The sequence below is a fragment of the Aquarana catesbeiana genome, linkage group LG07 (genome assembly GCF_042186555.1).
Source record: "Aquarana catesbeiana isolate 2022-GZ linkage group LG07, ASM4218655v1, whole genome shotgun sequence".
Taxonomy (NCBI): domain Eukaryota; kingdom Metazoa; phylum Chordata; class Amphibia; order Anura; family Ranidae; genus Aquarana; species Aquarana catesbeiana.
The window spans coordinates 321,758,762-321,785,411 of record NC_133330.1 but is presented as its reverse complement, the minus strand read 5'-3'; the positions used below and the strand labels follow the sequence as shown (position 1 = coordinate 321,785,411).

The window sequence follows — 26,650 nt, the reverse complement described above, 5'->3', positions numbered from 1 at the left end:
TAAATATGTGGAAAGTGTGACGTGCATTTCTATTCAGCCCCCTTTACTCTGATACTAAAATCTAGTGCAACCAATTGCCTTCAGAAGTCACCTAATTCGTAAATAGAGTCCACCTGTGTTTAATTTAATCTCAGTATAAATACAGCTGTTCCGTGAAGCCCTCAGAGGTTTGTCAGAGAACCTTAGTGAACAAACAGCATCATGAAGGCCAAAGAACACATCAGACAGGTCAGGGATAAAGTTGTGGAGAAGTTTAAAGCAGGGTTAGGTTATAAAAAAATATCCCAATCTGTCATCCGAAAATGGAAAGAGTATGGCACAACTGCAAACCTACCAAGACATGGCCGTCCACCTAAACTGACAACACGGGCAAGGAGAGCATTAATCAGAGAAGCAGCCAAGAGGTCCATGGTAACTCTGGAGGAGCTGCAGAGATCCACAGCTCAGGTGGGAGAATCTGTCCACAGGACAACTATTAGTTGTGCTCTCCACAAATCTGGACTTTATAGACGAGTGACAAGAAGAAAGTCATTGGTGAAAGAAAGCCATAAGAAGTCCTGTTTGTAGTTTGTGAGAAGCCATGTGGGGGACACAGCAAACATGTGGAAGAAGGTGGTCTGGTCAGATGAGACCAAAATGGAACTCTGTGGCCTAAAAGCAAAACGCTATTTGTGGCGGAAAACGAACACTGCACATCACCCTGAACACACCATCCCCACCGTGAAACATGGTGGTGGCAACATTATGTTGTGGGGATGCTTTTCTTCAGCAGGAACAGGGAAGCTGATCAGAGTTGATGGGAAGATGGATGGAGCCAAATCCAGGACAATCTTAGAAGAAAACTTGTTAGAGTCTCCAAAAGACTTGAGACTGGGGCGGAGGTTCACCTTCCAGCAGGACAACGACCCTAAACATACAGCCAGAGCTACAATGGAATGGTTTACATCAAAGCATATTCATGTGTTAGAATGGCCCAGTCACAGTCCAGACCTAAATCACATTGAGAATCTGTGACAAGACTTGAAAATTGCTGTTCACAGACGTTCTCCATCCAATCTGACAGAGCTTGAGATATTTTGCAAAGAAGAATGGGAAAAAATGTCCCTCTCTAGATGTACAAAGCTGGTAGAGACATCCCCAAAAAGACTTGCAGCTGTAATTGCAGTGAAAGGCGGTTCTACAAAGTATTGACTCAGGGGGGCTGAATACAAATGTACCCCACACTTTTCACATATTTATTAGTAAAAAAATTTGAAACCATTTATCATTTTCCTTCCACTTCACAATTATGTGCCACTTTGTGTTGGTCTATCACATAAAATACATTTAGGTTTTTTTTAATATGAAAAAATTTGGAAAATTTCAAGGGGTATGAATACTTTTTCAAGGAACATATATAGAGACACGGAAAACACTGTGTGTGTAAAAATCCAATACATTCCACGTGTAGACTACCAGTGATCTACATGTATTGGATCTAAACAATATTTGAACCCTATGTTCAATATTATATTGTCTGGTTTGTGTTTTGGCTTTTATTGAATGTTATAATAAAATGTTTTTTATACACGGAATGTTTTCTGTGTATCTATCTATATGTTCCTCTAAAAGTCCTTGGCTACTCCCACTGATGTCTGTATATGATAGATTTAAGGACGAGGACACATAGCACACAATACATTGGATAATCCACGTTCATTCCTATGGGCCCCGCCTGTCATTTACATTGGCTTTATATATTATATTGGCTTTTGGAATTTACAAATGCAGCAATTTAGAAATCAGATGAAAGCTTTAGCGCCCAAAACCTTTGGCGCCGATTCTGCCCGCGATTCCCGAATCGGCGCTAAACGCGGAATGTGTTTTGCCATCCCATTTACTTTTTCAATGGCACCCTCAATCGTAGCGTGATTTTGCCGTCATTATCGCCTGACAAATCGCGTACAAAATCGTGGGATGCCTGTCGCCCAGAAAAAAAAAAAATCTGGAACGCACGTGATCTGGAATGTCTAGGTGTGAACAGCGTCTTGGAGCAGAAAAAAAAAAAAGTTTTTCTAGAGTTTCTTGGAGCGTTTTTCCAGCAGAAACACTCCTAAACGCTACTAATAGCATTTTTTTTTTTCCTTTTACTGCAAAAATGCAAAAAAAATGCTAACGCTCCTAAATGCTCTACCACAAAAAGCTATTACATGTGGTTTTTTTATCCTGCGTTTTTTCCAGCATTCTTTTGGGCTTAAAAAAAAAAAACGCTAGTGTGCATGGAGCCTAAATGCAGGGAAAAGTGATGAGGGAGGCATTAATGTTGTTTATACTTCTCAGATCACTTTTCCCGCATTTAGAAAAGAGTGCCGATGTGAATGCAGTCTAAAGCCTCGTACACACGATCAGGTTTTCGGCAGGGAATTGTGTGATGACAGACTGTTTGCCTAAAATCCGACCGTTAGTACGCTCCTTTAGACAATTGTTGTCCTTCTTTCGGCCAACATGTACATTTTCGGCGGACAATGGTCTGTTGTCAGTTTTTCGTATCGTCTGTACACAAGTCCGTCACACAAACATCCAAAGTACTTGGATACTCGGAATCAATGCTCACCAAACACGAAATTAGCAGAAGTTGCCCAAAGGGTGGCGCTCAAGAGCTGAAATTCTATGCAGTACGTCACTACGTTCGTGTTTGTTGGCCGACAATTGTGTGCCGTTAGTATGCAAGACAAGATCCCGGAACACGCCCTTCGGACAAAAGTCTGACGCTTTGTTGACCAACAATCCGATCGTGTGTACGAGGCTTTAGGCTCCTTACACATGGGGCCATCTAGGAGCAGTGCATCTTTCCTAGGCGTTTTAGTGCGACTGGGATGAACATGTGCAGCGTCCAGCCCCACTGCAGGCAGCCTGCCAATGTCTATGGCAGGCTGTGGCTGGATAGGGCTGAATACTGTACCAAGTGGTACCTGCGTTTAGGGCACTGTGCATTCTTAGGAAGATCCCGAGTGCAGAAGACCGGCATTCTGGACCTTCGCCCCTGAACGCACAGGGCCATAGACTTTGACAGCCTGGACACTGCGCCTGTCCCTCCCGGCTGCACTAAAACCCCAGGTGGTACACACACCTGACAGCCCTGTGTGTAGGTTTGCCACCTGTCCAGGATTCACCCGAACAGTTCGGCTTTGGAATCATGTGTCCAGGTTTCAGACTGCCTGAAACCCGGACACATTATTCAGACTGGACTATGGCTTCCCAGCAGGTTTGCTGGCTGCAGTTAGCTAAGCTAAGAGTGTCTGTTACGCTCTCTTTCACACTGCCCAAAGCTGGCACTAACAATACTAACAACCCCCCCCCCAAACCACACAGACGGGAGAGGAGAGAGGGCTTGATCTCCACCTCTTTCTCCCTACCCCTCTGTGTCTGCCCACACTCCAATCCAAGGCGCTGTGCCTTAGAAAAGGAACGTGGGGGCCGGAAATTGGAAGTCCAGCAGCCTCAGATACATCCGAATGAGAGGTGTTGACTGCCAAGGGGTGAGTGAGCTCACCATCCATCCCTGTCTGTGACTGAAGTCTCCTCCCTTCTCTCTCCTGTCTCTAAGTACACTAAGGTAAATCAGGGTTCTCAGTGCACCCCTTACATCAGAGTTCCCCTTTACACCAGAGGCCACAGTGTACCCCCTTACATCAGAGTCCTCTCCGTACATCAGAGTTCTCAGTGTTCCCCCCCCCTTAGATCAGGGTTCCCAGAGCATCCCTTAGAGTCCCCAGAGTTCTCCTTTACATCAGAGTCTGCAGAGTCCCCCCTTACAGTGAAACGGAACTCTGCGAGTTCAGATGTAAAAGAGGAACTCTGTGGACTCTGATGTAAAGGGGGACTCTTGTTATTAACGTCATATGATTAGAAATATTATTTAATAGCAAAATATATGTATACTTTATACTATAAAAAAAAAATTGCCGTGCGCCGCTAAAGTGTTCGGGTTTGATTTGAAGAAAAGGTGGCAACCCTACCTGTGTGCAGGGGGCCGTAGTGTGCAATATTATACTGACGATTGCCCAGAGTTCTAAAAATTGCCCTATTTGTTCTCATTGCTACATCTCACTACAGGAAAACTCTTGTATTCTCTGCCAGGTCTCCTGAAAAAACTTACAACTCTGAAAGTAGATGACAATCAACTTGTAGCACTACCAAATACGATCGGAAAGTGAGTATCTTCCTCCTCATCAATGTGTATCTTTAATGTATGGAAAGCCAAAACTTTTTGCTTTGCGTTTTGGATAGCATTCGGGTTGGTTAAGATTTTTTACCCCTTTCCTGACCAGGCTGTACCCAAATAACATTTACATCATTTTTTTTCACACAAATAGAGCTTTATTTTGGTGCTATTTGATCACCTCTGCATTTTTTTATTTTTTTGCGATATAAACTAAAAAAAGACTAACATTTTTGAAAAAAAAAAAAAAATATATATATATATACATATTTTACTTTCTGCTATAAAAAATATCCAGCACAACAAATTTCTTAACCGGGTCCCGACCTGCGCACGCCGATGTACGTCGTCAGAATGGCACGGCTGGGCGAATGGGCGTACCTGTACGTCCATTTGAATTTCCCGCCGTGCCATTGTGTGCGCGCACCGGCCGGAGCTCCGTGAGTCAGGTTGCGGGTCCCGCGGACTCGATCGCCGCGGGGATACACGCGATCGCCTCACGGAGAGGACGAACGGGAGATGCTGATGTAAACAGCATCTCCCCGTTCTGCCTAGTGACAAGTGTCACTCGATCTCTGCTCCCTGTCATCGGGAGCTGTGATCAGAGTAATGACACTGCTAGCCCATCCCCCTACAGTTAGTAATCACTCCCCTAGGACACACTTAACCCCTCCCCGCCCCCTAGTGGTTAACCCCTTCACTGCCAGTGTCATTTACACAGGAATCAATGCATTGTTAATCGCACTGATCGCTGTATAAATGACAATGGTCCCAAAAAATGTGTCAAAAATATCCGACGTGTCCGCCATAATGTCGCAGTCACAATAAAAATCGCTGATCGCCGCCATTACTAGTAAAAAAAATAATTATTCATAAAAATGCCATAAAACTATCCCCTATTTAGTAAATGCTATAACTTTTGCGCAAACCAATCAATAAACGCTTATTGTGATTTTTTTTTTACCAAAAATATGTAGAAGAATACGATCGGCCTAAACTGAGGAAAAAAAAGTTTTTTTTATATATTTTTGGGGGGGATATTTATTATAGCAAAATGTAAAAAATAATGCGTTTTTTTTCAAAATTGTCGCTCTTATTTTGTTTGAAAATAAAAATCGCAGAGGCGATCAAATACCACCAAAAGAAAGCTCTATTTGTGGGAAAAAAAAGAACATCAATTTTGTTTGGGAGCCACGTCGCACGACTGTGCAATTGTCAGTTAAAGCGACGCAGTGCCAAATCGCAAAAAGTGCTCTGGTCAGGAAGGGGGTAAAATCTTCTGGGGCTGAAGCGGTTAAAAAACGTAGGCCATGTTGTATATGCAGACTGCGGAGTAGAATACTGTGACCTGTACTTCTGTACTTCTGTATGTATGTATATGGTTACTTTAATAAACTTTCTCTTTGGATGAAAAAAAAAAAAAAAAAAAAAAATGTAGGCCAAAATGTATTCTGCTACGTCTTTGATAAAAAAAAAAAAAAAAAAAACCCATAATAAGTGTATATTGCTTGGGTTGTGTGAAAGTTATAGCGTCCACGAACTGTGGTGTATATATGTTGGAATTTTTTTTTTATACTACTAATGACAGCGATTTATAACAGGACTGCAATCTGACACTAAGGCCCCTTTCACACTGGGGCGGTGGGGGCGTCGGCGGTACAACAGCGCTATTTTTAGCGCTGCTGTACCGTCGTTCTTGCAGCTGTATTCGGCCGCTAGCGGTGCGGTTTTAACCCCCGCTGGCGGCCGAAAAAGGGTTAAAATCCCTCGTACAGCGCGGCTATAGCCGCGGTATTGCCGCGGTATAGCCGCGCTGTCCCATTGATTTCAATGGGCAGGGGCGGTTTAGGAGCGGTGAATACACTGCTCCTTCACCGCTCCAAAGAAGCGGTTTGCAGGGCTTTTTTCACTGTCCTGCCAGCGCACCGCTTCAGTGTGAAAGCCCTCGGGCTTTCACACTGAACAAACAGCGGAGTACCGCCTGCAAACCGCCCCAGTGTGAAAGGGGCCTAACTGATGCTGCGGGGGAACTGACTAACTGCCACTGACACACAAGGGCTTAGTGTACAAACTATATTTTTTTTCATGTTTTTTATTCTCTTTGAACATTGTGATATATGATGAATTTTTTTCAATAAACATGATGAATATTATTTTTGTTACTTCTCCATTGTTTCCATGCCTTAAAAGTCCGGTTTTTGGTTACTATTTTTAGTACCCTCTCCTGTTTAACTGCCACTGACATCACCACTAATACTAATAGAGGTTAATATCCAGGGCGATCAAGGGATTAAATGTGTGCTCAAAGTGCAGCTATGCAAAACATTACTGTTTAACCTTCTTAGCAGTAGAGCTGGGGGAAAAAATCGATTTAAATCGAGTTGAGAGGTCAAATCGATTCAAAATTTAAGCAAATAGATTTTTTCAGTTTTTTTTTTTTTTTTTTTCACCGCGCCAGTCCCGAGGAGCTGCGGGCAGAGTTTTTAGGGGAGGCCGCGGCTTTGGCCTAGTCCGCGAGACCGGACGCCGCGGCCTCACCTAAAAACTCCTGCCTGCAGCTCCCCAGGACCGGCACTGACACCGCGCCATTCCCAAGGAGCTGCGGGCAGAGTTTTTAGGCAAGGCCACGGCTTCGGCCTAGTCCGCGAGACCGGACGCCACGGCCTCGCCTAAAAACTCCTGCCTGAGGCTCCCCCAAGGAGTTTTTTTTTTTTTTGTGGACACCGCGCCGGTCCCGAGGAGCTGCGGGCAGGAGTTTTTAGGCAAGGCCGCGGCTTCGGCCTAGTCCGCGAGGCCGGACGCCGCGGACTAAGCCGAGGCCGCGGCCTCGCCTAAAAACGCCTGCCCGCAGCTCCTTGGGACCGGCGCAGTGTCCACAAAAAAAAAAACTCGATTCAAATCGTGAATCAAGTTTTTTTTTTTTTAGGAAAATCACAGATTTTTTTTTTTTAAGAAAATCTCCCAGCCCTGCTTAGCAGTATTCCCAAGTGTGGCTCGGGGTGAATTTTCCATACCGAGAGTGGTAACCCCGAGCCACACTTGGGATCGCATCGCAGTATCCAGGGAAAGTTACTTACCTTGTCCCCAGGATCCTGCCATGTCCCCCCCCCCCCCCCGCTGTGTGCGGCGGCTGTGTCTTCCGCCTGATGCTCTGTATGCCGGGCTCCGTTTCCTACGAGCAGCGCGACGCATGGGGACAGAGCCCGGTGGGAAATTCAAAAAGTGTAAAAACAGAATACATACAGTACACTGTTATCTTACAGATTACAGTACTGTATCAAATTATTTCACATCCCTTTTGTCTCCAGTGCTTTGTCCAATGCCCTGCATGCAGTTTTATGTTATATATACTGTTCTTTCTGCCTGGAAACTGGAGATTGTCCATAGCAACCAAAAAGTGTCCCTTTATGTCAAAAGCGGTTTTAGACCAGCTAGAAAATGGTGATAGTAAATTATAATCACTTTTTCTGTTAAAAAAAAAAATAGAATCACTTGCAGAATTGAGTGATAGTGAATCGTGGGGAAAATCATCATCAGACACTGAAAGTGACGACAGCGACAATTCTGCCACTGAGCACATTTCAGTGTTTTTGAATTGATTACATTATTTAACACATTTTATTATTATTATTATATTATTATTTTTGATAATTATTTATAGTTATTTATTATGTTATAATTTATGATTTTGTGTTTCAAACTTTATCATACCCGGGATGTCTACTAGACTCTTGTTTGGACAGATTTAACCACTTCAGCCCCGGAAGGATTTGCCCCCTTCCTGAACAGGCCATTTTTTGCAATACGGCACTGCATCGCAGGCGTGCGACGCTGTACCCAAACAAAATTTATGTCCTTTTTTTTCCCCAAAAAAATAGAGCTTTCTTTTGGTGGTATTTGATCACCTCTGTGGTTTTTATTTTTTGTGCTATAAACAAAAAAAGAGCGACAGTTTTGAAAAAAAAAAAAACACAATATTTTGTCGTTTTTGCTATAATAAATATCCCCAATTTTTTTTTTAAAAAGCACATTTTTTCCTCGGTTTAGGCCGATATTCTTCTACACATTTTTGGTAAAAAAAAAAAATCGCAAAAGCGTATATTGATTGGTTTGTGCAAAAGTTATAGTGTCTACAAAATAGGGGATAGATTTATGTCATTTTTATTTATTTATTTTTACTAGTAATGGCGGCGATCAGCGAGTTTTATCAGGACTGCGATATTGCAGCGGTCAGATCGGACACTTTTGACACTATTTTGGGACCATTGACATTTATACAGTGATCAGACCTTAAAATAGCGATTGATTACTGTATAAATGTCATTGGCAGTGAAGGGGTTAACACTAGGGGGCGCTCAAGGGGTTAACTGTGTTCCCTAGGTGTGTTCTAACTGTGGGGGGATGGGACTGACTAGGGGAGGAGAAGAGAGATCGGTGTTCATACTTAATATGAACACACGATCTGTCTCTTCTCCCCTGAGACAACCAGGATTTGTGTGTTTAAACACACAGATCCTGGTTCTCGCTCTGTCACGAGCATTCACGGGTGCCCAGCGGTCATCGTGCCCGCCGGACATGTGCATCGGCTCAGGGGACACGCACCTGCTGTCACATCTTAAAGGAGCGCCGCACAGCTACGGCAATTTGCGCAGCCGAGCCAACCTGCCGCAGTATAACTGCAGCGGCTGGTTGGCTAGTGATTAAGTGAGTTATTCCTACAAATTATAGGAATTACATTCCTACAATATAAAACACCAAATTTCCATGCAAAAAAATGTACCGATTTCAGCATCAAAAATCTGACATAATCATACCGCCAGGGAGGTTAAAATGTAGTAGTACACTGTTTCACTCTGCTCTGCACATGCTCAGTTGCTCTCCATTTTTAGGCACTTTTAGACACTGTTGAGTTTGTAGAGGCCGATCTGCTGACAGCCCTAAAGTGGAAGTAAACCCGATTCATGAAATTTCACCAGTGCTGTAAAAAAAGTATTTGCCCCTTCCTGATTTTTTTTTTTTTGCATATTTCTCACACATTTAGGCTCAATTCACATCTATGCATGTTGCTTATGAGCGTTTTTGGAGTTTTTTTTGTGATGCTTGCCATGTTTTTGAGCAGCGTTTTTGTAGCGTTTTACAGCGTTTTTGCCGCGTTTTGCGTTTTTTTTTTTTTTTTTTTTACTGTTTTTTTTAGACTGTATACAGTCTAAAAAAAAAATTAAAAAAAACAAAAAAAACGACAAAAACGCATCAAAAACGCTGCACTTGCGTTTTTGATGCTGGTCCATTGAATTCTATTACATGCAAAACGCTGCATTTTGCATGAAAAAAAGTCCCTGACCCTTTCCAAAAATGCAGAGGTACAAAAAGGCATTGATGTGAACATGTTCCATAGGAACCCATGTTAAAAAATTCCCATGCATTTCTGCAAAATGCATCAAAAAACGCGCTAGTGTGAATGGAGCCTTAGGCCCCTTTTACACTGGGGCGGTGGGGGCGTTGGCGGTAAAATGGCGCTATTTTTAGCGCCGCTTTACCGTAGTTTTTGCAGCGGTATTCGGCCGCTAGCGGTGCGGTTTTAACCCCCACTGGCGGCCGAAAAAGGGTTAAAACCGCTCGCATAATGCCGCTACAGCCGCGGTATAGCCGCGCTGCCCCATTGATTTCAATGGGCAGGAGCGGTGAAGGAGCGGTGAATACACGGCTCCTTCACCGCTCCAAAGATGCTGTTTGCAGGAGTTTTTTTTTTCTCTCCTGCCAGCGCACCGCTTCAGTGTGAAAGCCCTCGGGGCTTTCACACTGGAGAAACAGCAGCGGCAGTTTTAGGTCAGTTTGCAGGCGCTATTTTTAGCGTAATAACGCCTGCAAACCGCCCCAGTGTGAAAGGGGCCTTAAATGATTCAGATCATCAAACAAATTTTAATATTACACAAAGATAACCCGAATAAATCCAAGATGCAGTTTTTAAATTATTATTTCATTTATTAAGGGAAAAAAGCGGTTCAAACCTGCCTGGCCCTATGTGAAAAAGTAATTGCCCCCTCCCATGCTGAATCATGAATGAACTGTGATTAACCACAATTTTTTGGAAAGCTGAGTTAAATTTCATTTGCCACACCCAGGCCTGATTACTGCCAGACCTGTTGAATCAAGAAATCACATAAATAGAAGCTGTCTGACAAAGTGAAGCACGCTACAGAAGGTTTCTATGCATTAAGGTGAAAAACTTTGAGGATTTACAACCCCTTTAAACCCTCCAATTCTTTACAGCCAAGGAAGCTGCTTCTGTTTGATCTGGAACTGCCATGGTGCTGTACATGTGATCATGTGTGACACCATCCATTTGATGGTTTGACAGTTTGGTTGAGGACCAATAGTTATCAAGCCCAGCATTCCAGGAATGTAACTGTTTTTTGAAACCGTTAAATCAATGGGTTCAGTTCCGCTTTATGATTTACTGCTGTTCAGGGGCTCTGGGCCTTAGCAAAATGGCAGCCTCCAGCAAGAAGAAACATTTGTTAGCATAACTATTAATGTGGAATGTATGTTCCTTGCTAAAGAACATTATTCTTTATCAAGTTGTTATGGGTAAAGTTCCCTTTTAACAATGTGTAATGTGTGTAATATGTGCTGCTTTTACTAACGAATCTCTTTGTTTCTTATCCCTGCTTTGCAGAGATAAAAAACATATCTCAATCAACAATCACAGCGGGTGTTGTGGGGGGGGGGCGTGCCCTGAACCCAGAAGCAGGCAGCGACGTATGGGTACGTTGCTTTGCCTGCATGGGCAGCCCACATGCAGTACATTGCAGACTGGGAGGTGCCTTCTGTGTCTTATTGGGGAGCTTTCCCTTTATCCCCCGTTTCAGCGGAGATCCCTTTTCAGACAGCTGTCACCACAAAAGCTTTTCCCATTAGGGGACTTCCCATCACTTTATGAACCAGTGTTAAAGGTCAACAAGATCAATAGTGGAAGTTACAGCTGTACTCCGGGATAAGCAAATATTGTCTAAATACATTCATCATGCGTATTGTTGGTGCTCTTTGTGTATTTCTTCCAGATCTGTGCAGTACTCCATTGTGAGACTCTCCCTCTGTGCAGGAGCTTCCTGTAATAAAGACCGGTCACTGCTACTCTCTCTCCTTGTGCAGGTTGACTGGTCTTGTCTCCGCCCCCTCTTGTAGTTTTCTGCAGGCAGCCTGTAGTGGGTAGAGCCTGCTGGGTCCCTCCCACCACTCACTGCTGCTCTCTTTCCTTGTGCAGGGTGACTGGTCTTGTCTCCGCCCCCTCCTGCAGATTTCTGCAGTGAACCAGTAATGGGTGGAGCCTGCTGGGTCCCTCCCACCACTCACTGCTGCTCTCTTTCCTTGTGCAGGGTGGCTGGTCTTGTCTCCGCCCCCCTCCTGTAGTTTTCTGAAGTAGGTGGAGTTTCCAGGCTCCTCCCACAACTCTGCTCTCTGCACAGGCTATGTACAGCACAGGGATGATGTCACTATTACTTTACAAGGTAATACCTGGGGTTGTAAAGGCATTTGGGGCACACAAAATGAAGTTATATCCTTTGTGCCTACTAAGGAATGTATTTCAATAAAAGTTTTTGTGTCTGGAGTGTGGCGTGATTTTGTACATCAGAGACACAGGCAGTAATAAAAACCTGAAAAAAGGGTTCCATCCCTTCCACATTCTATCCAAAACTTAGAAAGAAGAGTTTGGGCTTTTCATACACTTTAACAACAGAATGTTCTTATGTATTTATCTTTGTTGCTGGAGTGAGTGTACTGTATGTGAGCAAATGATCAACCAGACAAACAGCTAAATACCTGACTAATGATTTGTAAAGCTCTCATGGTTCTCTGCCCCTTCTGTGTTATGTGGCTATATTAGCACACCGCCCAACATTGTGAGATAGGAATGAGGGACACCTACCAGCAAATGTATGTAGGCAGAGGACACGCCTCCTGCCACACCCCCTTTAAAGGAGAATTAACCAAAAAAAATGTTAATTAAATCCAGAAGGGCTTTTTTTTACCACTACTATTCCTCTATATTGGCTTTTGAAATATACAAATGCAGCAATTTGGAAATTGGATGAAAGGTTTAGTACTGGGAAATACTTTTTGAAAGAAAAAAAGTGATTTTTATATACAACTCTATAGATCAGACCAAAATGAGGGACAAATGAGGGGGAAAGAGGGACAGAGGGACATTACTCCAAATCAGGGACAGTCCCTCGAAATCAGGGACAGTTGGGAGCTATGTGTTGGGGTCTAATATTCCTGGAAATAAGGCTTGAATACACAGGCTTGAAGATTGCTGAGCAATGCATACAGCAAGCTATTATAAAGTATTTGCAAAGCTATCAGCCAGCTTCAAATAGTCTTTGTGAAGACTTTAACCACTTCAGTACCGGACACTTTCACCCCCTTCCTGCCCAGGCCAATTTTCAGCTTTCAGCTCTGACGCACTTTAACCTCTTCCTGCCCGCGCTATAGCCGAAAGACAGCTACAGCGCAGGCCTAAATTGCTTGCAGGGCATCCATGTACGTCCTCCTGTGCATGAGCTGCCAGGGCGCGCAGCTCGCTCTGTAATCAGTGAGTCCACGAGACTTGGCTGATCACAGGTCGGAGTAAGGGGCCAATCCCGTCCCCTTACCACGTCAGCCAATGACAGCTGATCACATGATGTAAACAGAGCTGGTAATCGTTTATTTTTTTCCTCACGCTGACAGCAGATCACCGGCTTCTCTCAGAGGGGCATCGGTCCCAAAGATGGAGAGCCACTGCTGCCACCTGTGCCCACCAGTGCCACCTGTCAGTGCCCACCAGTGTCACCTACCAGTGCATATCAGTGCTGCCTATCAGTGCCCAACAAGGCCACCTACCAGTGCCCATCAGTGCCACCTATCAATGCTCACCAGTGCCACCTATCAGTGCTGATCAGTGCTGCCAATCAGTGCACATCAGTGCCTCATCATCAGTGCTGCCTATCAGTGTCACCTACCAGTGCCTATCAGTGCTACCTATCATTGCCACCTGTTAGTGCCATTCAGTGCCACCTATCAGTGCCCTTAAGTGCCGCCCATCAGCAGGGCTGGTGCAAGGATTTTTGACACCCTAGGCGAAACCTCATTTTTCCACCCCCCCTTGCTCCACCCCTGACTTCACCCCCTTTGCCCTGCCCATGTATACCCCACCTTTTAATTAAGTGCCCATCAAAGGCAGCCCGCCAGCGCCCATCAAATGCAGCCTCACCAACGCTCATCAATGCAGCCTCACCAACGCTCATCAATGCAGCCTCACCAGCACCCATGAAAAGCAGCCTCACCAGCGCCCATGAAAAGCAGCCTCACCAGCACCCATCAATGCAGCCTCACCAGCGCCCATCAATGCAGCCTCACCAGCGCCCATCAATGCAGCCTACCAGTGCCCATCAATGAATGTTTGCTTGCTTCGATTTATTCGGGAGTCGGGACATAGACACAGTCCTCCACTGCACCTCTGACACTATGTGCGAACAGCGGCGGCTGCCTGCTGGTGCTGAGACTTAGTTGCTTGCTGCAGAGAGAAGAGAGTAGGAACACCAGTGGCCAGGCGCCCTAGGCAGAAGTGCGCCCTAGGCGGCTGCTTAGTTTGCCTAGTGGTAGCACCGGCCCTGCCCATCAGTGCCGACCATCAGTGCCACCTATCAATGCCACCTATCAGTGCCCACCAGTGCTGCCTTATCAGTGCTGCCTTATCAGTGCCTATCAGTGCCTGTCAGTTCAGCCTATCAGTGCCCATCAGTGCAGCCTAATCAGCAAACATCAGTGAAGGAGAAAAATTACCTGTTTGCAAAATTTTATAACAAACTATGAAAACATTTTTTTTTTTTTCAAAGTTTTCGGTATTTCAAGGGGCATGAATAACTTTTTCAAGGCACTGTAATGCCCCGTACACACGGTCGGATTTTCCGACGGAAAATGTTCGACGGGAGCTTGTTGTCGAAAATTGCGACCGAGTCCATCGGACTTTTTCCATTGGAATTTCCGTCACACAAAATTTGAGATCTGGATCTCAAATTTTCCGACAACAAAATCCATTGTCGTAAATTCCGAGCGTGTGTACACAATTCCAACGCACAAAGTTCCACGCATGCTCGGAATCAAGCAGAAGAGCCACACTGGCTATTGAACTTCATTTTTCTCGGCCCGTTGTACGTGTTGTACGTCACCGCGTTCCTGACGTTCGGAATTTCCGACAACATTTGTGCGACTGTGTGTACGCAAGAGAAGTTTGAGCCAACATCCGTCGGAAAAAAATCCATGGATTTTGCTGTCGGGAAGTCCGATCGTGTGTACGCGGCAGAAGTGTTACTTAGCTAATGAAAAGAAAAATCAGGTCTCCTGCCCTGGCTGTGCTGTGTGGCAGAGCTGCGTAAATCTCAGGACTGGATGGAGAGAAATATAAATTCTTTGGCAGGTAAAACAGCTCCAATATATGTATTTCATCTGCGTGTTTAGCTGTTTGCCTGGAGCGCAGCATTAATGGAGTGGCCCCTTTTGTCCTCTGTCCATTTTCCTTTTCCATCATTTGATGTGCTTTCCTTTTATTTCTGCGGGGGGGGGGGGGGGATATTTCAGCTTAACACTGTTGCAATAATGTTCTCTCTGCTGATGGCATCAGAGGTACAGTTCCCGAACCTACCGACCGCACACGGGAGATAAAAGCCGCGCACAAAGAGACGGACCTACGGAACAATCAAAGCTTCTTGAAGATACCCAGAGCAGTTTGTGTTTTGATACATTGTAAAATAGAAAAGAACGGCGCTCACATTATGCCCCCCCCCCTCCCCCCCCCCCGCCACACAGCCCGCCACGGAAACTCACAATAACCAGCGGATGATTCTGTATACAGGCTGGATACGTTCGGCGCTGTCAGTCCGACTTAAACCGCCTCTTATTGGGTTGTTTATGTAAAGTTGGGGAATTGATTTACTGTAAATTCATATTGAAAATCTGAATGTTAATATACATTTTGCACAGATATACTATTTCCATATATTTCTTTTTTATTGCTGTTTATGAGTTTATTATACCCGTGTGTCAGTATTAATATAGATTCTGCATTGATCTTACTGACTTATTGATTGTGGTTGCTACATGCTGGATAAAGTGTGAATATATTTAAATCTGGGATTATTTTTTATTTTATTTTATTTATCTTACAAGCCTTTTTGTTGGGATATAAGCTTCTGCAGGGAATGTGACATTTAAGATTACCGATTAAAGCAGTAGTAAACGCCATAGAAAATAAAATATAATAATAATAACCAGGTCTCCAACAAGATCATAGTAAGGCAAACACAAAGAGGGCGCACCAGAGGAGACGGACACCATTCGAAACGTGTTAGCCTTTTAGACCTATGTGGTCTTATGACTCATCCCTTCTCCCTTCCTGGCAAACTCTCATGAGAGTGATAGAGAGAACTGTTCATGATGTCATAAGCCGAGGCTTTTTACCAGACAAGAAACAGGAAGTGGGCTGTATAAGGTATTTACTGACAGAAAAAAAAATATTTTACTATCCAAAATTAAAACAACAAAGGCAGAAGATTTTGCTGAGCCATGATGTAACACATTTCAGCTATCAGGCCTTAATCATGTCTGAGCCATGAGTCAAAGTGTTTCATCAATCAGGCCTTAATCAAGGCTGAGCCATGATTCAACGCATTTCAGCCATCAGGCCTTAAGGCTGAGCCATGATTCAATACATTTCGGCCATCAGGCCTTAATCATGACTGAGCCATGATTCAACACGTTTCAGCCATCAGGCCTTAATCATGACTGAGCCATGATTCAACACGTTTCAGCCATCAGGCCTTAATCAAGGCTTAGCCATGATTCAACGCATTTTGGCCATCAGGCCTTAATCATGGATAAGCCATGATTCAATGCGTTTCAGCCATCAGGCCTTAATCATGGCTGAGCCATGATTCAACGCGTTTCAGCCATCAGGCCTTAATCATGGGGCTGAGCCATGATTAAGGCCTGATGGCCGAAGTGCGTTGTTTTTTGACTGTTGTTCACATGCTATAATAAAACAATGTTTTAGCCGACTTCCATGGCACCAGCCTTTCTCCCTTTTTAGGGGACCAATAACCCCTATTTGATAGCATATAGATGACAAGATCTCTTTATGAGACATCCAGGGTCTTAGTCATACACGCCATTTCCTGCCCACGAGCCATTGCCCTCCCGCCGCCCTTCCTACCGACACCCGCCATGACTGCACTGGGCCCACAGGTGAGACAGCGGAGCCCAGTGAACATGGCAGAGAGATTCTCTCGAAATATCCAAAATTTGTGTACAAGAGGGCACCCACAATCAGAGATCTAGTAGTTAAAAATGTTGTTGACCCACCGAAGAAACCTTTTTCATTTTTTACCGGTAACGTTTTTTTTCCGTGTAAAAGATGTTTTGCGTGTCTAAGGACTAAACGCCCAAATGAAAAAGTATTCAATTTTACCTCCACGAGCACTGGAGATACCTACAAGGTAAAGGACTTTATTTGTTGCAACACCGAAGGAGCGGTATACGCCCTCGAATGTAGTTGTGGTCTCCAATACGTTGGCCGTACAAAAAGACCGCTGAGGGTCCGCATCAAAGAACATGTTAAAAACATCATAAACGGCTATGATAAACACAGCGTTTCCAAACATTTTTTGATGCACCATAATAGGGATCCCACCCACCTTAAGTTCTGGGGTATTACACCGTATATCAAACACTGGCGGGGGGGGCCACAAGGTGAGAACTTTGAGTAAACTTGAATCCAAATGGATTTTTACCCTTGATACGTTCTCGCCTCGTGGCCTAAATATTGAATTCGACCTCAATTGTTTCCTTAGTGATTTTTAATTTTACCACATCGGATTAGCACTACTATTCTCATGCGATTCTAAAACTCTCAGTCAGGGCATATTTAGATACTATGCTAGGATTTTCCTAGAATTTTAAATCTTTCAGTTAGGGCATATTCGGATATTACGCGAGGATTCCCCTACTAATTAAGTTCCCCTCTCCTGTATCTCAATGTAGTCCCATTATTTTGGGATTTATTTATCAGTACGTTTTTGCCTTATCAGCCCATTGCTTATTGCTCCTATTGTGTTAAATTGATTTATTATATTTGATCTATGATCTATGATTTTATCTATTTATCCTTTATGGTTCTAAAATGAACAAATTCATGTGACTGATATTTACCTTATTACCTTGTGTTATATTTTACCTATGACAGCATTGAGCGCTTGTCCCTTCTATTTTTCGTTCTCTATGTAGATATGGGTTGTATACCTTTTAATGAGTTATAATCTTCCCTTTTATAATGGCAAACAATGCCTGTTTTTAGTAGGTTTTTAAGTTCTTTTAGAAATTAGTTTTAGTAGTCTATTGTGACCTTTTTATTATACTAATGATGTCCCTGCAGTCTGCTACCTCCCTCTCCATACATCTGTCACATAAAACTCCTCCTGACAGAGATGGATCGAGCACCAGTCACTCTATCCTTCCTTGCTGACAGTACGGGAGTGGAGAGAAGGCATGTCCCACCTAATTGGCCGCTTAGATCAGCTGATATATAGTATGGGCGGGCGCACAGTACACCCAAACATGGCCGCGCCGTACGATCCCCAGGAAAATGGCCGCTGTAATGTTAACTATAGGACTCCGGGAAAATGGCCGCTCATTAGCGCCCATTATAAGACTATTTAAAGACAAGATTCTAGCCTGTACTTATCCTCTGATGAAGTCACGTGGTGTGACGTCACGCGTAAGGACGGGACAGGCTTTACATGCTGTGATAGTGCTACGAGCCCGCCGCTCGTCGGAGATAGGAACAAGATTGTTTGTTTTTATGTGAGTACCCTTGTTTTACCTAATAAAGCTACTGGTTTAAATAGTATTACACTATTGGGGCTCCCCGTGTTTTTTATTCCCCTGCATTATCGAGGGAACCACCCCCCTGAAACTAGGACCGCGAGGATAGGTCTCTGCATCCTAGGAGGACCCCCCATAAGATTCTTGGTCATATGTACTTGCTCCACTATTTCAAGGAGGACCCCTGTAAAGATCTTGGTTAGATGTGCTTGCCCTATTACCTTAAGGTAAGGGGCCATCTTTTACATGAGTGGTCTTACACGAAGTTGAGCACCGTGTGATTTACGTCAAGCACCACGGAGCGACTGTTGCATGCCAGGACGCTACCACTATTATTTATAAAGAACTTTTTTTGTCACATCTGGTGCATGCTCAATTATCCAAGTCACATTTTTTATTATCATTGCCTGCTATAGTTCCGGATTATCCCTGAACTTTGCACTGGTTTACATTTATTTATTGTTGTATTCTCTTCATCTTGCACCTTGTCACTTTATGTGCTATTCCCTGTGCCACTTAATTTGAGTCACACAGACTCTGTGTTATGATGTGATGATTGTTTACACTTTTATTTTTTTTTTTTTTTTTGCACATGATTACAGTTATGGACTAATGATTTATGGCACTATTTATGATGAGTGAATTTGTAGTTTATTTATTTTCACATTTATTTGTCTTTAGCACTGCTATTGTTTATTTATGAGTGTGATTTTGTATGGCTATTGCCAACACCTCTTTGCTGTTTTATTACTTTATAGTCACTTACTATCACCCTAAGGCTCCTAATAAGGGTGTCCAGGATTAGCGCAACACCACTGAATATTTTTATTACATGGGGGGGAAGCACACCGGGGTGCTTGTGGAAGTGATCAGCTTCACAGCTGCTTGTTTCACTTCCACATTGAAAGCCGAGAGCTTGTTAAAAGCACATGTCTGCAGCATGTTAAAAACCGCCCCCCCTATTCTGGCACCCTAAGGCAGCTGCCTAATTGGCCCTTATGATTGCACCGGCCCTGTTTCTGGCGTCTTTAGGCCTACGTGTCTCCTGTCCATGGTGGAAAGTGTGTACAGTGGTTCCTGGCGTTTCTGTTACTTGGTGTTTTATTGATGGTCATGTACATATATTAGATTGTGAGTATAATATTTGCTCTTTTATTATCAATAAGTGGTATATTAACCACTTCAGCTCTGGAAGGTTTTCACCCCCCTTCCTGACCAGGCCATTTTTTGTGATACGGCATTGCGTTGCTTTAACGGACAGTTGCACGGTCCTGCAGCGATGTACCGAAATAAAATTTATGTGCTTTTTTTTCCCACAAATAGAGCTTTCTTTTGGTGGTATTTGATCACCTCTGCGGTTTTTATTTTTTGCATTAGAAACAAAGAATGACCAACAATTTTGAAAAAAAAAAAATCTATATTTTTTTCCTTCTGCTTTAATACATATCCAATACATTTTTTTTAAATCTAATTTCTTCATCAATTTAGACCAATATGTATTCTGCTACATATTTTTGGTAAAAAAAAATCCCAATAAGTGTATATTGATTGGTTTGCGCAAAAGTTATAGCATCTACAAACTATGGGATATATATATTTTTTTTTTACTAGTAATGATGGCGATCAGTGAATTATAGCGGGACTGCGATATTGCGGAGGACAAATCAGACACTAACTGACACTTTTTTGGGGACCAGTGACACTTAAGGCTCGTACACACTATAAGACAATCAGGCGAACATTTTCGTCCAAAGAATTTACGTACAATTTCCGTATAGTGTGTGCACAACTTTCGACAGGCGATTCTGAATTTTCGTACGAAAATTCTCAAAGGGACAATCTCCAAAATTTTTCTCGTACGGGAACAGAACGAGCGATTTTTGTTTAATGTGTACCGTTTTCATACAGGAAAAATCAGAAAAGAAAGACTGCGCATAATCAGAAATGATAAACGGCAACAAAAAAAAAGCCTTTGTCGTACGAGAATTTTCATTTAAATTTTCATTCATCGGTTCCGATTTGCTGTGAAACGAGGAAAAGTAGACGATCACGTACCCGATTTTCTTATAGTGTGTACCCTACTTTAAACAGTGATCAGTGCTAAAAATATGCACTGTCACTGTACTAATGACACTGGCTGGGAAGGGGTTAACATCAGGGGTGATCAAAGGGTTAACTGTGTGCCTAGGGAGTGCTTACTAACTGTGGGGGAGGTGCTTTTACTATGTGAAGACATGGATCAGTGTACTCACAGAATGACAGTCTGCCTTGTTTACATAGGCAGACTGTCATTCTGTCAGAGTACCAAGCGATTGTCGGGTCCCGGCAGACATCAGGTCCGCGGGACCCACTAAACAGTTCCCACTGTGCAAAATCACAGCGGGAGCGAATCGCCGGTGGCGCTCACTAGACATGTGCACTGCCGAAAAATGTGTTCGTTTTCATTGTTTTTTGGGGGTTTTTTTTTGTTTTTAGGGTTATTCCTTATGATCAAAATTCGTAAATTCAAAAATGTATAAATTAGAAAATCTGTAAATTAGAAAATCCAAAAGTTAAAAAATCCGAAAATAAGAAATAAGATCCAAAAATTCTAAAGAACGAAAATCTGAAAATTCGAAATCACTAACTAACTAATAATAACTAACTATTAAATTATAGTTATTGGAATTTCCTTTCAAATTTGACTGTTAGTGAACGTAACAAATACGAATTTATCTGAAGTTACCAATTATCCGAAATAACGAATGTCGCATCTAAAAAAATGGAACAGAATGAATTATTATAATAATAATACCGTACATTTTTTTTATTATTATTATTTATTATTATTAATTTGTTACGTTTCATTCGTTTAGATGCGGCATTCGTTATTTCGGATAATTCGTAACTTCGGACAAATTCGTATTTGTATTCAGCCAAATTTGAAAGGAAATTCCAATACCTATCATTTACTAGTTAGTAATAGTAAAGTTATTATTAGTTATTCTTTCAGATTTTTGAAATTTTGGATTTTCGTTCTTATTTTCGGATTTTCGTTCTTTTGAATTTTCGTTCTTATTTTCCAATTTTCGGATTTCTGAATTTCCGAAATTTCGGTTTTTAGGATTTTCGAATTTTGAATTTCCGAATATTCGAATTTAAGAATTTTCGAATGTTTGAATTTACGAATTTTCAATTATTCAAATTTACGAATTTTCGAATATTCACATTTTCAGAAAAACTTGTTAAACAGGTATTCGCTAATTAGGATATTTCCAAATTAACGAATTTGTCGAAACTCGTTAAACGAATTTGGAACGAAACAAATTGCACATGTCTAGCGGGAGCTCCCACCCAAAACCCGGAAGTGCAGAATCACGTGTGTATAGATATGTGATTCTGCACAGAGCGGCCGTCCTGTAGAATGGCTGGGCTGCGATGACATCACTCCCATGCATGTGTCACCTTTGCAGCACTGCACTCTTTGCACTGATGGCACACTCACTGTGTCCTGAATGCACTGCGCATGCACAGTGACATAATCAGATATAGTCGATGTGAATACCTCCTAAATGGTGTACATTTAGGAGATATTCAATGTATCCACAGGTAAGCCTTATTAGAAGCTTCCCTATGGGTACAAGTCCAAAAGCAGAGTTCAGTACCACTGAACTTTGGCCACGGGGCCATATTAGGCCACTGAGGTCAGGAGCATCCCTGGAGCGCCAGCAAGGTTTTAATCATGTGACAGCTTCCGTCTTTCACTGTACTGTTTACTGAACTGCAGCAGAGAAAAATGAGGTCTCCTCCAATGCCAGACAGGACTGTGCTGTGTGGCAGAGCTGTGTAAATCTCAGAACTGGATGGATAGAAATACAAACCCACTGGCAGGTAAAATAGCTTCCATATATGAATTTCATCTGTGTATTTAGCTGTCTGTCAGTGTCAACCATCCCTACTCTACTCTATCCAAACTGAAAAAAAAAAGTGTTGGCTTTACATACACTTTCATTTTTTTTTGGCTGTCATTTCTGGCAGTGTCAGCGGCCTCAGGTGTTCTGCAAACCATTAGTACTCTGTGTGGGCAGAATTCTGTTTTTCTGGTGTTAATGAGTCATTGTCGGCTCATGGCGATCTTCCCATAGCTGGCCCATTACTACCAACTATTGGGTTATTTTGGGAAGATACAAATCTAGACGTAGATTGGAAAGACTTTTTTTTTTTGTTTGCAGAGTATTCTTCTTCTATCCATATTGATTTTTTAACAAAATGTGCAATGTTTTTCTATATATTTACTTTATTTGTATATTTTGTTTATGATTTAAACTTCTCAAGCATGGGTTTATATTTCCTTGCATGCTTGTTGCATTTTGTTATCCACCATAGAAAATATCAGAACTGTGAGGGTTAGAAATGGGCCGAACACCCCCCCCCCCCCCCTCAGCTTCTTTAGCAAAGCAGTGGTCGTCTTGGAGGTGTGTTTGGGGTCGTTGTCATGTTGGAATACTGCCCTGTGGCCCAGTCTCCGAAGGGAGGGGATCATGCTCTGCTTCAGTATGTCACAGTACATGTTGGCATTCATGGTTCCCTCAATGAACTGTAGCTCCCCAGTGCCGGTGTTCTGCCGAGAAAGTTCCTCTCGGTGGATAAGGACCCCCATCTACTGCGCAGGTGCAGCGCCTGCGCAGTAGGAGCCGGCGGAAATAGCCGAAGCGAAATACAGAAGAAATCAGCTGTACACAGCGCCAGTAAGAGGGCCCCTCGCCACGCTTCGGGCACGGCCTCGCTTCGCTCGGCACTTTTTTATTCCCCCTCTAGGTCCACTTGGATGGTGGGGCTTCAGCCTGGACCTAGGGCGCAGGCGCCGTGTACAGCTGATTGAAGATTTTCATCTTCGGCTATTTTCGGCGGCTCCTGGTCATTCGTACTGCGCAAGCGCAGGGGGGACCTTATCCGCCGAGGGAACTTTCTCGGCAAGACACCGGCAGCACTCATACAGCCCCAGACCATGACACTCCCACCACCATGCTTGACTGTAGACAAGACACACTTGTCTTTGTACTCCTCACCTGGTTGCCGCCACACACGCTTGACACCATCTGAACCACATAAGTTTATCTTGGTCTCATCAGACCATAGGACATGGTTCCAGTAATCCATGTCCTTAGTCTGCTTGTCTTCAGCAAACTGTTTGTGGGCTTTTTTGTTCATCATCTTTAGAAGAGGCTTCCTTCTGATTTGACAGCCATGCAGACTAATTTGATGCAGTGTGCGGCGTATGGTCTGAGCACTGACAGGCTGACCCCTCACCTCTTCAACCTCTGCAGCAATGCTGGCAGCACTCATATGTCTATTTCCGAAAGACAACCTCTGGATATGACGCTGAGCACATGCACTCCTTGTACTTCTTTGGTCGACCATGACGAGGCCTGTTCCTAGTGGAATCTGCCCTGTTAAACCTCTGTATGGTCTTGGCCACTGTGCTGCAGCTCAGTTTCAGGGATATGCAATTAGCGGACCTCCAGCTGTTGCAAAACTACAAGTCCCATCATTCCTCTGCCTCTGGGTGTCATGCATGTGGCTCTCAGAGTCTTGCTATGCCTCATGGGACTTGTAGTTCTGCAACAGCTGGAAGTCCACTAATTGCATATCCCTGGCCTAGGCCATCTTTAAGTAGAGCAACGATTCTTTTTTTCAGATCCTCAGAGAGTTCTTTGCTTTGAGGTGCCATGTTGAAATTCCAGTGACCAGTATGAGAGAGTGAGAGCGATAACACCAAATTTAACACACCTGCTCCCCATTCACACCTGAGACCTTGTAACACTAACGAGTCACATGACACCGGAGAGAGAAAATGGCTGATTGGGCCCAATTTGGATATTTTCACTTAGGGGTGTACTCACTTTTGTTGCCAGCGGTTTAGACATTAATGGCTGTGTGTTGAGTTATTTTGAGGGGACAGCAAATTTACACTGTTATACAAGCTGTACACTCAGTACTTTACATTGTAGCAAAGTGTCATTTCTTCAGTGTTGTCACATGAAAAGATTTAATAAAATATTTACAAAAATGTGAGGGGTGTACTCACTTTTGTGAGATACTGTATATATGTATTTACACAGTGTATGTATGTAAATATATAAAATGCTGTGAAAAATTGAAATCTGATTTTGTTTTTGCATATTTGTCACACTTAAATAACTCAGATCATTAAATAAATTTTATTACTACACAAATATAACCCGAGTAAATACAAAATGCAGTTTTTCAATGATGGTTTCATTTATTAAGGCAAAAAAGCTGTCGAAACCTGCCTGGCTTTATGTGAAAAAGTAATTGCCCCCTAAACCTAATAACTGGTTGTGCCACCCTTGGTGGCAACAACTGCAATCAAGTGTTTGTGATAACTGGCAATGAGTTTTTCACATTGCTGTGGAATAATTTTGGCCCACTCTTGTTTGCAGAATTGTTTTAATTCAGCCACATTGGAGGGTTTTCCTAGCATGAACGGCCTGTGTAAGGTCATGATACAGCATCTCAATTGGATTTAAGTCTAGGCTTTGACTAGGCCACTCCAAAACCTAAATTTTGCTTTGTTTGAACCATTTGGGGTGGACTTGGTGTTGTGTTTCGGATCATTGTTATGCTGCATAACCCAAGTGCACTTGAGCTCGAGGTCACAAACTGATGGCGGGACATTCTCCTTTAGAATTTTCTGGTAGAGCTCAGAATTCATGGTTCCATCAATTATGGTGAGTCGTCCAGGTCCTAAAGCTGCAAAGCAGCCCCAGACCATCACACTACCACCACCATGTGTGACTGTTGGTATGATGTTCTTGTTATGAAATGCTGTATTCATTTTATGCCAGATGTAACGGGACGCACACCTTCCAAAAATGTAAATTCTTATCTCATCAGTTCACAGACTATTTGCCTAAAAGTCTTGGGGATAATCAAGATGTTTTTTGGTAAATGTGAGATGAGCCTTTGTGTTTTTTTTGGTCAGCGGTGGCTTTGGCCTTGGAACTCTCCCATGGATGCCATTTTTACCAAGTCTCTTTCTTATTGTTGAATCATGAACACTGATCTTACCTGAGGCAAGTGAGGCCTGCAGTTCTTTAGATGTTGTTCTGGTTTCCTTTATGACCTCCTGGATGAATCATCGTCATGCTTTTGGAGTAATTTTTGTAGGCCAGCCACTCCTGGGAAGGTTCACCACTGTTCCAAGTTATCACCATTTGTAGATAATGGCTCTCCCCGTGGTTCACTGGAGTTCCAAGGCCTTAGAAATGGCTTTGAAACCCTTCCTAGACCGATACATGTCCACTACTTTTGTTTCTAATCTGTTCTTGAATTTTTTTAGATTGTAGCATGATGTGTGGCTTTTTGTGATCTGTTAGCGTGCTTCACTTTGTCAGACAGCTTCTATTTAAGTGATTTCTTGATTCAATAGATCTGACAGTAATCAGGCCTGGGTGTGGCAAGTGAAATTTAACTCAGCTTTCCAAAAAATTGTGGTTAATCACAGTTCATTCATGATTCAGCATGGGAGGGGGCAATTACTTTTTCACATAGGGCCAGGCAGGTTTAAACAGCTTTTTTCCCTTAATAAATGAAATAATAATTTAAAAACTGCATCTTGGATTTATTCGGGTTATCTTTGTGTAATATTAAAATTTGTTTGATGATCTGAATCATTTAAGTGTGACAAATTTGCAAAAAAATAAAAAAACAGGAAGGGGGCAAATACTTTTTCACAGCACTCTCTCTCTCTCTCTCTCTCTCTCTCTATATATATATATATATATATATATATATATATATACATATACATATATATATGAGTCTTCCTCAATTAAAAAAAAAAATATATATATATATATATATATATAATTTTTTTTTTTTTTTTTAAATTGAGGAAGACTCGATGGACCACTCTATTTCTACAGGATATCTATATCTAGTATCCATCAGTATTGTGACAAGGGATGTCTATACCGTGGTAATAAAACATAGTAAACAAGACCCTCCAAAAGAAACAAAAATAGGCCACAGCCTCATTAAATTGCTATCATTTCCTTTTAATCCCCTTATTAAACAGCATCTGTGAATGAGCGATGGCGAGACATACTGTGGAAATGTCATTAATGAAGACATGTACGTATGTAATAAATCCATGGTCGTGTTCCTTACAGGCCCTCTTTTTTTTCTTCCATCATGGCACAGTCTCATAAATCTGAAGATGTGGGTGTACAGTGACATATTAATAGCTCAGCAGGTTACTCAGTGAAGCGTACTTCGATTTACCTCGTGATATTCACTGTTCATTTGGAATGCTGGCAGACGCAGTACAGTCTGACAGAGTATAAGTAATCTTCACGAATACTCTGTTTATGAGGAGAATTTCTATGAGTTTGGATCCCAGACGAGCCAATGACACCTCCTTCCTCTAAGATAGCGCTGGCTTCGGAACGCCTACTCGTGTCAAGTTTATTGCACTTATACTGCTGTGCATAGATAGTGAGAAATGAATAAATCATTTCATTTTATGGA

The 26,650-nt window shown here is 42.7% G+C and overlaps 1 protein-coding gene across 5 annotated transcripts in view; it reads left to right on the top strand.

Annotated features, from left to right (window-relative positions):
* LRRC7 (leucine rich repeat containing 7) overlaps nucleotides 1–26,650 on the top strand; it is a 508,948-nt gene that overhangs the window by 355,943 nt on the left and 126,355 nt on the right. For all 5 annotated transcript variants that reach the window (XM_073593758.1, XM_073593756.1, XM_073593759.1 and 2 more), the window contains one exon: nucleotides 4,120–4,192. In XM_073593758.1, the coding sequence (XP_073449859.1) occupies nucleotides 4,120–4,192 (73 nt within the window). The remainder of the gene's footprint in view (nucleotides 1–4,119; nucleotides 4,193–26,650) is intronic.